At 37.2% G+C, this 12,299-nt stretch overlaps 1 protein-coding gene across 9 annotated transcripts in view; it reads right to left on the bottom strand.

The window, feature by feature from the left end:
* Positions 1 to 5,295: 5,295 nt before the first annotated feature.
* Positions 5,296 to 12,299, bottom strand: part of LRCH3 (leucine rich repeats and calponin homology domain containing 3) — a 224,017-nt gene continuing 217,013 nt past the window's right edge. For 2 of the 9 annotated variants that reach the window (XM_077118054.1, XM_077118053.1), the window contains exon 20: positions 5,300 to 8,537. In XM_077118054.1, coding sequence (XP_076974169.1) covers positions 8,385 to 8,537 — 153 coding nt within the window. In that variant the 3' untranslated portion in view covers positions 5,300 to 8,384. Of the gene's footprint in view, positions 8,538 to 8,566; positions 11,593 to 12,299 lie in introns of those variants that run through there. The other 7 variants (XM_077118052.1, XM_077118057.1, XM_077118051.1 and 4 more) reach the window with 7 other exon arrangements.

Here is a 12,299-nt window from a genome sequence, read left to right as displayed (position 1 = left end):
GGGAGGGGTTAGGGGTATGGTATGTATGAATTTTTTTCTTTTTTCTTTTTATTTCTTTTTCTGAATTGATGCAAATGTTTGAAAAAATTATCATGATGATGAATATATAACTATATGATGATATTGTGAGCTGTTGATTATATATCAAGAATGGAATCATCATATGGTAAGAATGTTCATGTTTGTATGTTGTTATGTTTTAAAAATAAATTAATTAATTTAAAAAGAAGATCAAGGGCTTGGCTTATTAAATTGGGAGTGCTCAGTGCTTGAGAGAATATCAATAATTTCCCAGGTAGGGAAACTAAATAGTTTCCATACCTTTTTCTTCAGTGCCTCAAGGGGTTCTGCAAAAATACTCTGGACTATCTCATGGAATTACATTAAGCTATACAGAATCATAGGATATCATTCTCTATTCTAGACTCCATGTATTTAGGTTGTTTAAATAAACTTGCAAGACTGATTAAGTTAGTGTGCTACAAAAATTTTAATTTTGGACAAAATAAACATGTCTTCCTTTGGTCTCACACACTAGTTGAATTTTAAAATACAGACATCATCCTTTAACCTGTATTCTAATTTACCTTAGTCCCAACTAGATCAGCTTCATTCATATCTCTAATTGAACTCTTTTTCATCTGCTTTAACAGTTGCTGTGTGGGGTAATGCTGACTTTCAGAGCTGAAGAACTCTAACTCAGCCTTAGGTGTCACACAGATAACTATAGACTCAGAGAACTACGAAGTCATACACAAAGAGCATAGCATCTCTGAATTTAGAAATAACACTTAAAACTCAGGAATAAATGTGACTGCTATAAGAGTTTACAATCCAGGCCCTAGTTTTCTTACAAGCATCTTTGAAAATTTTTAAGGGGCCAAAAGGTTCTAGAGTGCCAGCAGAATACAGAAAAATCTGATTGCCAAACCTCTAGATTAAATACAGTCAGTGGCCACAAAAGGCTGGGTTATCACAGTTACCTCTCCTATTTGGGGTTCCAGAGCCTCAGGCAGATCCTATCTGGGAGTCGCCAAATTGCTACTGGGCAAAAGCCGTGAGTTTAACGCCTGATGCACACAAATGACCAATTCCTAAGACTCCAGGGTTCAAAGAGAGGGAGTTTATTTGCTAGTTGTAAAGCAGAAGATCAGATGACCTATTGGCACAAAATTCTGTCTTCCCCTCTACTGAGTGGCTGTAAGAAGGAATGAAGTTCGTGAGGCATGCAACTAGGTGAGGACAGTGTGTTGAGTGAAATGTCAGAAACAAAAAGAAAAATATTATCATACTTCATGTATATAGACTAACTATAATTTATAAACTCAGAGAACAGAAGTTGAGAGCATGGCCTATCAGGTTGGAGCTTATTGCGAAGGGTCTTAGATTGTAAGCTTTTACAGAAGTCACATCTATTCTGGAGTTGTAACTTTTATTTCTAAATACTGAGCCATTTGTGTATAATCTGGTCATTCCCTGAAACTTCAGGTATTTGGGTGACACCTGAGACTCAGAGTTAGAGATCTGAAACTATGAAAGTCAGCAGTACCTCATACAGGAACTGTTAAAATTTCAGTTGAAAAAGTGATCAGACTTTGATTAGAGATATGAATGAAGCTGATCTGGATAGGACTAAGGTAAATCAGAACACAGGGTAAAGGGTGATATGGCCCATATTTTAAAACTTCAACTTCTGTGTGAGACCAAAGGGAAAGATGCTTATTTGGTGCAAAATTTATATTTAGGGTAGCACATTATCTACTTTACCTTGTATGGTCAGTTTATTCGAAAACCATAAATACATGGAATCTTAAATAGGGCGTGAGATCTTGTTGGTTTGTTCAGGTTAGTGTGATGTCCCGATACATCCCTGAGTAATTTGGGCAGAGAATAAAAAAATATTTGCAAAGTCCCCTTAAAGGACTGGGGAAAAAGGAGGAAATATTAAGCTTCCCCATCTGGGGAATTCCTGATATTCTCGCAAGCAGTGGGAACAACCAATTCAGTAGGCTGAGATCTTACTCTTGGGGCTCGTGCCTATGAAACTTATTCCTGCAAAGGAGAAGCTAAGCCTACTAATAATTACACTGAAGAGTCACCTCCAGAGAACCTCTTATTGCTCAGATGTGGCCTCTCTAAGCCAATTTGGCAGGTGAACTCACTGCCTTTCTTGCTACGTGGGACATAACCCCCAGGAGTGTAAATCTCCTTGTCAATGCGGATATGACTCACAGGAGAGTCGGGACCCAGCATCATGGGATTGAGAAAGCTTTCCCGACCAAAAGGGGGAAGAGAGAAATGAGACAAAATAAAGTTTCAGTGACTGAGAGCTTTCAAACAGAGTCGAGAGGTTATTCTGAAGGTTATTTTATGCATTATATAGATATCCCTTTTTAGTTCATGGTGTATTGAAGTGGCTAAAGGCAAGTACCTGAAACTATTGATCTGTATTCAAGTAGCCTTGATTCTTGAAGACAATTGTGTAACTATATAGCTTTTACAATGTGACCATGTGATTGTGAAAACTGTGTGTCTGATACTCCCTTATCCATAGTATGGAGAGATGAGTAAAAAAATAAGGACAAAAATAAATAATAGTGGGAGGATATGGAGTAAAAAAAATGGGTAGATTGCAATACTGGTGGTCAATGAGAATAAGGAGTAAGAGGTATGGGATGTATTTGTTTTTTCTTTTTATTTCTTTTCCTGGATGGTGCAAATGTTCTAAAAATGATCATGGTGATGAATACAGAATTATGTGATGATATTGTGAGCCATTGATTGTAAATTTTGGATGCCCTGCATGTGTGGGAAGATATGTCAATAAAAATATATATTTTTAAAATTGTCTCCCTGAACTACAGTTATTCTAATAGTTTCATAGTTTCAAAAGATGGGCAGATTTTAGAATAGCAAGCACAATGGCTCCAGATGATATAATTAGAGATAATTTAGATAATTAGAGCATGTGCATATTGATTTCATGCTTAGTCACAGAATCTCTAGGAAAATGGTGACCTTAATATGATGGGTGTGATTTTTAATATTATAATGAAGTATAGGTCACTTATATGTTAATGTCTATGCTATTGCACATGTCAGGTGGGCCCATTTTGTTTAGATCAAGATAACTTTGTGGTTATCAAGATAACTTTGGAATTGGCCTAGGGCCTTTCACTAATAAACATTAGGGGCTGTCTTTAGTGATTACAAGACTCAAAAGTTGAAAAATTGAATAAAATGGTGTGTCAGTTTGAAACTGTTGTGTACCCTAGAATGGCAAATTCTTTAATCCTGATTCAATATTGGTAGGATTTTTTTTTCAGTTTAAACAATGGGAATTTATTAGTCTCCAGTTTGAGGCTGAAGAAATGATGTCCAAATCAAGACATCATGGAGGCTATGTTTTCTTCCCAGAGACTGGCTGCCAGTGATCCCTGGTTCCTCTGCCTCATGGCAAGGCACATGGTGGCATCTGTTGGTCTCTTCCTTCTCTTCCGAATTTTGTTGCTTTCAGTGTCTTACTTCTGTGGCTTTTCTCTCTCTGTATTCATTCTGTTTCTAAAGATCTCCACTAATAGGATTTAGACCCATCTTGAATAAGGTAGGTCACATTTTAATTGAAGTAGTCTCATCAAAAGATCTTACTTATAATGTGTTCATATCCACAGAAATAGATTAACATTTTTTTGGTGCAACATACAGCTTCAAACCACCATAAACCAGTAGATGGGAAAGAATAAGTCCTTGGTCACAGGGCCAGCAAGAGTGCTGTGACCCCACAGCTCACCTTCTGATAGGGCTCTTGGTTCTATGTCTTTTGGTCTTTGAGGGGTGTAGGAGGACCTAACTCAGAAAAAGTTGAAGCAACTGCTTCCTGAGACTGCTGGAAGTTAGCACTAGGGTGTCCTGCTACTGTGGGCAAGTGTATATATATATATTTTTTAACATGGTAGGATCTTTTTAATTGTTTCCATGGAGATATGACCCACCCAATTGTGGGTGGGACCTGTTGAATTAGGTGGTTTCCATGGGATGCATCTCCATCCATTCAAGGTGGAGTCACTTACTAGAGTCCTTTTAGAGGGAACCATTTGGAAAAGCTTCAGAAACAAGAGCCGACAGAGCCAAAGATGAGACCCAGATGTCTGGGGATGCAGGGCCCAGCAGACATCACCATGTGCCTTCCCAAGAAATGCTAAGCAAGCTGGAACCTGGAGAGCCAAGGGAAGCCAAGAGTTTAAACCAAGTGAGGAACCCCCACAGGAAACAGAGGCTGAAAGCTACACAGCCCAGGAGCAAGGGACCAGCAGATACCAGCCAGGTGCCTTCCCAGCTGACAGAGGTGTTCCGGAAAGCATCAGTCTTTCTTGAGTGAAGGTAACCTCTCATTGTTGCCTTAATTTGGACATTTTCATGGCCTTAGAACTGTAAACTTGCAACTTAATTCCTTTTTTAAAAGCTGCTCCGTTTGTGGTATATTGCATTCTGGCAGCTTTAGCAAGCTAATACAATTGGGTATAAGTGAGGGTCAGTCACAAGGCTTTTACAATCACAAGAGCACAAGATAAAGGCTATATAATCATTATCACAGATAAGGCAGCTGGATTACAGTTCAGAGATTTCTGGCATTTCACTCTAATATACCAGAAAGGAAAAAAGAGAAATATCTATATGATTCAGTAATCATAATCATCCCTTAAATCCTAACTTCTTGGTTACACCCAAACTCCTCATGGACTCAGGATGCATCACCCTCCTAGCATGTGAATGTATTACCAATGTATTACCAATCACGGGTGCTCACCCAGCTTCACTGTCCAGTTTTTATTGGGGTTTCTTTACTAGTTGTGATTGATTGAAACAACACTCATGTGGTTGAACGCAATCTCCAGCTCTGGAGGTGGGGCTGATATTACTTGGCTCAAAAGCCCCAACTCTCTAATTAGATGCCCTGGTCTTTTGGGTCTGGTCAGCCCCCACCCTAAGGCTCTCAGAGTGGCTGGGCCCCTTGAGGGATCATCTCAAGGGTATAAACTATATCAGGTGTCAGAGACAGAGCCCCATGAATAACAAAGACAGTCCTGTCACTCAGGAAATTCTGAGGACGCAAAGGTTAGTTCCCAGGAGCTTAGACAAAGGTCAGACCTGTTTTTGGAGGCCAAATTTCATACTTTATAAGCTGTTCTAATGTGTCATATATTTTATGAATTAAGCCTTTAAATGTAACTCCAAAAAAAAGGGCAATAATGATATCAGTACTTCCTTAAGAAAGTAAATTTTTATCTCAACGGTCCTCTTCTCATGAAAACCCAGTTTCTACTGATGTTCTTTTGGGGATTTAGATACCCGTTCCTTGATTCACTGTTGCTAAGGAAACCACACTTTAGATATATACATTCTCAAATCAGCCTTTATTTCATGCTACCAAAGAGCTGGTTTTTATTTTAATGTCAGTGTGTAAGGCGGCAGGTGGGCTATTTAAAATAACATACATGAAATTGACGTATTTATACTTGGAACTTGTACAACTTATTTACAGACATACAAATACAGGACAATGCTTTAAAAATATTTTACAATTATATGTTCCAACATTTTCAGAAATAAGATGAAATCTTCTGTAAACCATCTCACTACAATAGGTAATAAAAAGGCTTCTTCAGGCCCCGGTGGCTCAGCAGGCAGAGTTCTTGCCTGCCCACGTAAAAAAAAAAGGCCTCTAAATATCCTTCATTTATATAACCATTTAAGCGTTAGTTTTAAAAAATTCATCAGAATCACCAGCATGGTTACACATCATTAGTCACTGCTCAGCAAGATAAATTAGACTCCTTGATTAGCTGTTAGGCTGTACATTGTGTTCTACCTTGTGTTCTAGCAGAAAAGAAATGCCCCTGCACCCATGACTTAATTCTACACTCAGTTTTATAAGAGAAAATTGGCTTGGAGGGCTAAAGATGAGATTGAAAGCATGGAAACCTGCTGACTTTTAAAAAGTCTCCACAGTTGGCAGGGGTTCTGATGGGTGGGCCCTTAGCCTTTCCTTCACTCACACTCTCAGCATGGGGAAGACTCTGGTAGGGAGCATATGCATAACTACGTGGAATCTACAAAGATCATCTTCATCTTCTACTGGAATTTAGTATGGCCGAAATGACAAAGTAGATTTTTCTTTCCAGTGTTGTAAAAAAATTTTTAAAGGTAAATACAAAACAATGAATACAGAAATTCTTCAACAAAAGTCACGATTTGTTCTTGCATTTTGACATAGAAAAGAAATTCAATAGTTGACATTTTTTCTTTCATTATCAACCAAGATAGTACACAAATGTTTTCTAACAAGTCAAATGCAAATTTGAATTAGTTTTATAAAAATACATTAATAAACTTTCATGTTATATGCAAAACTTGAAATATGTTGAATCCTACTTTTTATTATTCTTTTGGAAAAATTAGCCTCAAATATTGCATTATATAATGTTTTCTGGAATTACTGTTTGCACTGCATTTGAACAATAGTCTTCTCCTTTTTCATTTTGGGCAAATTCACTCTATAATCTGCGGTTTGAGTTGAGGTTCAATGTTTGCTGGGAGGTAAAATTTATAGTTTAAAACCACACACAGGGTGGTGCAATGGTGGCTCAGTGGCAGAATTCTCACCTGCCATGCAAGAGACCTGGTTTCAATTCCCGGTGCCTGCCCATATAAAAATTAAAAAAAAACAAACACAAATTCTAAGCAAATCACATGGTTCGTGGGTCCGTTTGGTGCTGTAAATATAAAGGGTTTGGCTATAAGCACTTAAAGACTTTGTTAGGTGTGGACCTTGAAAATTGTACCTTGAGCTCATATGCTCCAAAATTTTAAACTTGGACAAAGTGGCAATATTCTGATAAGCTAGTTTCTTTGCTAAAACAAGAAGAAAACATTATTTTGACCAGATACTCAACGTAATTTTATCCAAAGATGCTATTTTTAGATACTGCATTTACAGGATAAAAAAGAGGGATGACACTAAGTTCAAATACATGCATTGGTAAAAAAAATTCAGAACAGTTAAAAACTGAAATCTAGATAACTTACTCTATTTATTTGCTTTACAAAGGCAAATATATCAGTAACAACCAAAAGGGTTCAAAATAAAGGGGAAGAAAACCCAACTTGCTTCAACTTGAATAAAGGGCTCCTTGCTTCACTTTGTGCAAGCCCCAGGGCCTTTACGCCATCCACAATTCAGTTCTGTAAGGCACTAGCGGTGCTATATGCAGAGCTAGATGAAAAGACAGAAAGCTGTGTTGAAGATGCCATAAATTCTTTAATTTAGTCACAGAAAATGGCAGGTACCTGAAAGGAACATAAGAAACATGGCTTTTCCTTTACTCCCTTTTGCTTTGTTTTCATAATCTTCCATTAGATGCGGAGCTGGAAGTGTATCTGCTCCGACTGGAACGAGTTCTCCAGCCCAGGTATTCTGGCAGCAGCAGCAGGCAGGGGTGGGGTAGGGGGAGGGTGTGCGGCTCAATGAAGTCAATGCAAATGATAAAGAGAAGCATAAGCTACCAGCCAGCAGCTTTAAAACCTGTGTGTAGAGTGCTTGTTCATAACGTTTAGGTAATCGCAGGATGATACACAGAACCATCCTCTACAAGAAGAGGAAGTGGTGATTGACTGGAGTTGGGGGAGGCCTAGCATACTGGCCTTAAATACAACTCTATCTGTTTCACTGGTACTATGCAAAATCTTTAGCCTGAGGCTACATTGTTTTTGTTTTGCCTTTCAAAGAACAGTCCAAGTAGCCATAATACTTGACAGAATGGTCCAAACAGCTTTTGATTTCAAACATGGCTGAAAAATGCAGTGGGGCATCACCTTCCAAACCCACACAAATATTTAGCATAGTTCAATGGTCTTCACGACATGAAAAACACCTGGAATTTTTGTTGAAATTGTAGATTCTAAAGCCACATCCCAGACCTACTGAATAAAAATGCTCCAGAAGATTCTAATGAAAAACCTTGGAAAAAGATAAATAGTATGTCAATGCCTCCAAGAAAGATAAATATCCTTCTGAGACGATACTGTTTGTGGTATGTAAAATAAACCTACTGTCTAGGAAAGCACAGTCAGTTTAGACTTTGGTGTTGGGCTCTCAATAATTACAGAATCAAGTTTCATGTGAAAAAACAATGGTGTTTAGGTAAACAATTCAATGGAAACTGATATAACCTCCCCTAAAATGGAGATAAGAAGCAAAATATTCCTGTTAGGAATCATGGAAACAGTCCCTCCTAAGAATACATAAAAGCTTTGTGTAAGCAGATGCCGGCAGCAGCAGACTTGTCCTTGTTTCGGCCAGGCCAAGCCCCAAGGCCCGGGAGTCCTTAAACAGCAGAGAGCTGGTGCTGCTGGGGCTGCTGGGGCTGCTGGTGCTGCTGGTGCTTGGGCGGGGCAAGTTCCAAGAGAGCCTGGACCGTCACTGCAACCTGGCTCAAACCTTTCTCTTCTAAAATGTGGAGAGGCAAACATAATTGTTCCTGAAATGGGACAACATAAAATAAAAACAAAAGAAAGAAAAGGATGAACACCACAGAACTAAAAAGAAAAAAAAAGGCCCCCATTTTCCCCTCCTAATAATCTATGGGGAGTGAAAAGTAAGTAATGGACTTCTATTAATGTGAGGGAAGCAGACTGTGACTAGTAGTGGAATCCCTTTCAAATTGGTATGTTCCAAGGACTGTCACTTTATTCAATACAATTACAAACACATACAGATCATTTTAAGAACTGGAAAATGTAGGACAAGTCACATAACATATAACAGAAGAAAAAGAGAATACTACGAATGCAACAACTTTCACCCCTGATAATAAAAGAGCAACAGAGATCTATAAAACGAGGCAGGTGAAAACAAAGCTGGCAATTCCAAGTTACCAGATGGCACTGTCTAAAAGAGATAACTTTTTTTTTTAGGAGAAAGTACATAGAAAATCACATACCATAGATATTTTCATACCAAAATTCAGACTGCATGAGACAGGGATGCCCACTACCTGCACTATAATTCTGATTTTGAAAACCATGGTTTTTATACCAGGTAGGGGTGACAAGGAAGAAAGTGAAGTGCATAAACTCTTGAAATTCACATGTAATTAGAGAAATATTTTCTTAATTTGGATAATTCATGGAAGGTCCAGTTGGAATTAAAAATGTGAATTAACAGATAAAAAAATTGCATTAGTAGCTCACTCCTAGTATTTAACAGATTAAATTATGCTGGCAAACTGTGATGCGGGTTTAGTCAGGAACATCTTAATCACAATATATTTGAAAAGTGCATACATGTTGGCTTAAGGAAGTGAAAAGCTTCTTTCTATTTTGTTGGTATCACTGTTGGTTAATTCTTTCATAAAGAGTAAGAAAAAAGGCAAATCTTAAAAATAACATCATTATTGGTTACTAAGATGAAATATTCAAGAAAGAGAAGGGATTGCTCTCACAAAATCTAGAAAGAGGAATTCTGTTTTCACTAAAAAAGAGACTGTACATTGTTAATGAAGCAAACAGAATTTTTCTCTGCTTTTCATTTATTCGATATTACTTGGAAGTTTTACAAAATCAGTTGCAATAAAAATATAGTATTTATTTTTGAGGCAGACGTTTGTACTTGTGCTTCACTATTTTATTTATTTAATACTTAATTTGGGAAAACAAAGTAACTACTATCTTTCAGTCTCATAAAACTAGCAACTTGATTAAATACTTTCAGAGTACAACTGTAAGTATAGTTTAATTATATGTAAAATGAATCTGCATGTGTTTTACTCTCAGAAGAAAACATATTTTTTCCAAGGCCAATTCCCTGATCTCATCTCAATAGTTTCCTGTGACTCATGCAGCCCAGTGGTTTAGATATTGCCTCAAAAGTTTATGGTTTTAGATGCATATTTAGTTTCTGGCTGGCTTAGAGGGAGTGCTATGTGTTCTGAAAAGCAAGCACAATTACTACACCCTAAACCACAGGTGGGACCCGGTGTTTTTTTGGTGTTTTTTTTTTTTTTAAAAAAAAGGACAAAATTCCACAGAACTCTGAGAATTATCACTGCTTCAGATATATCTTAACAAAACAAACAAGACCCTGAACTGTGGAAGTCACTGCTACTGCATAATACGGAGGTTTTTCATCACAGCATTCTATGTTTCAGCATGAACAGTGGGTAATCTTTTAATGTGTTAAATAACTGTTCCGTTTAATATGGAAGAAAATAAAAGCAATCAGATCCCTTGTGCCAAATTCTGAAATGGGACTGTAAAACTTCAAAATTGGCACTATTACGTTTACTTGGTTGTCCAATTTTGTTAAGAGTTCAGAAGATTCTTGAATTTTCAGAAATACTACTTATGAGAACTAGAGTCAAAATGCAATTTATTAAGTAATTTCAAGCATTAAGGTCCAGCAGCTAATGCTTATTAAAACATTCTGAGATAGGCAAAATTCATTACCTTAAGTACAGAACAGAGTGGCTGCCTGATACTTTACCTCCTATTGTTCAGATATAATCTTCCCAAAGGCCTACAAAATATGAGCTCACCTATTAACATGGTTCTTATACCTTAGAAACTATATAAATTCATTTTAAATTCTAAAAGTGAATCTCAGTTAAGGATAACAAACACAGTTTAATCCAGACTGCCTAGCCCCTGAAAGGTCAGCTCTAGATTATTTGCTTGTTGTGGACTATATTAAATGTATACACTGGGCTCAGAACAACAATCTAGGAAATATTTTGGACTGAACATTCTGACCAAATTAAAATTATTAATATTAAATGGCCAGTGCTTTCTAAATGTTCAGACAGCAAATTCTTAGGTGGACCTATGCTACCAGTAACAGGATACTTCAGAGTATCAGGGCACAGTTCCAGCAGAGATTTAAAGGACCAGGTCCCCCCCAAACCAGAAAGGGAACAAGTATTTTCCTAATGAGCAGCTGTTAAGAAATGTTCAGCAACTCACAATTTCAATACTTCCAGTTGTGTTGAGGCTTGTAAAAATGGCCAAATAAGGATTATTGTGTCATGTGTCATATTCTAAGAACAGACTCAGATTTGGATTAGTAAAAATGCTTCAGCATTTATATAAGAGAACAAGTCTGCCAGTAGAAAAAATGCTAGTCCTTTACTCTTTTATTTTGCAATCATAAATGCATATTAATATAATGGGCTGCTCATCTGACATCTAAAAGGAAAGGGTTTTATCTACTTTATGGTTAGATCTTTGATATCCAGGAAAAAAAGAAGACAGCATGTATATAAATGATTCTGAATAAGAAACAAATCTCCTTTACCACACAGAAATGAGGTGAAAAATCACTGGAATGCAATGTTTCAGCTAGAGGGGGAAAATCCAGTAATAAAACATACAGAGAGTTAACATTAAAGTACAATAAAATGCCACAAAACCCAGAAGTTGAATAGATAGAGAGACAAAACTGGATTCTTCTGAATGTTCCCCAAGAGAAAGCAGTGTCTCAACAGTTCTTTTAACGCTCAGGTTTAGCTGAAGGATGTCGGAAGGGGAACAAAGAATGTCCTGTCCAAAGTGTGAGCAGGAAAGGAAAACAGAAAAACAAAGTCAGTGGATCAGAAATGCAGAATTGAGTGTAGAATTCAATAATATGATCATCTCAGGAATATTCAAAGAAACACATCCTGTAACATTTTTACTAGGTTGAATGAAAACAGAAGGCTGAAAAACAAAACTGTAAAGAATCAATGTACTAAGCTTGATTTTACTACTAAATGGCAGGAAAAAACTGGCTTTTGGTGACTATTATGAACATTAAGGATACAATTGACAAAACTGGATGCTGGCTTAGGATTGTGTGTGGCCTGAGAGTGTTGAGAGCTTGCATGAAACAAGCTCTTTCTTGACATTCTTCCCTATTCATGAAAAAAGAATAGATGGGAAGGCAAAGAAAAATATTGGGGATAGGCCGAGGAGAGGCGAGTTTTCAAAAAAAGCCAAGTAAACCAGAGGGCTCAAAGACTGAGGAAAGGATAAAAAGTAGGGGATATTTTACTACGTAAAAGTCAGGTATATTAAGTGATTTGGCTTTCCTCTGAAAATCGAGTCAAGCCCATCATAACTAAGTCCAGTTCACTGTAAAACGAAATGAGACTTAGTTTAGCCTTAGAGATAACCCAAATCTTTCCATTTTACAGATGAAGAAATTAATTAAATATATTATTGGTCTTGACAACACGAAAATATTCTTTAACACATAACTTAAGAACTCT

Source organism: Tamandua tetradactyla, chromosome 10 (assembly GCF_023851605.1).
Source record: "Tamandua tetradactyla isolate mTamTet1 chromosome 10, mTamTet1.pri, whole genome shotgun sequence".
NCBI lineage: Eukaryota > Metazoa > Chordata > Mammalia > Pilosa > Myrmecophagidae > Tamandua > Tamandua tetradactyla.
Note: the sequence above shows the minus strand (reverse complement) of the source record. Positions and strands in the feature narration are given on the sequence as shown.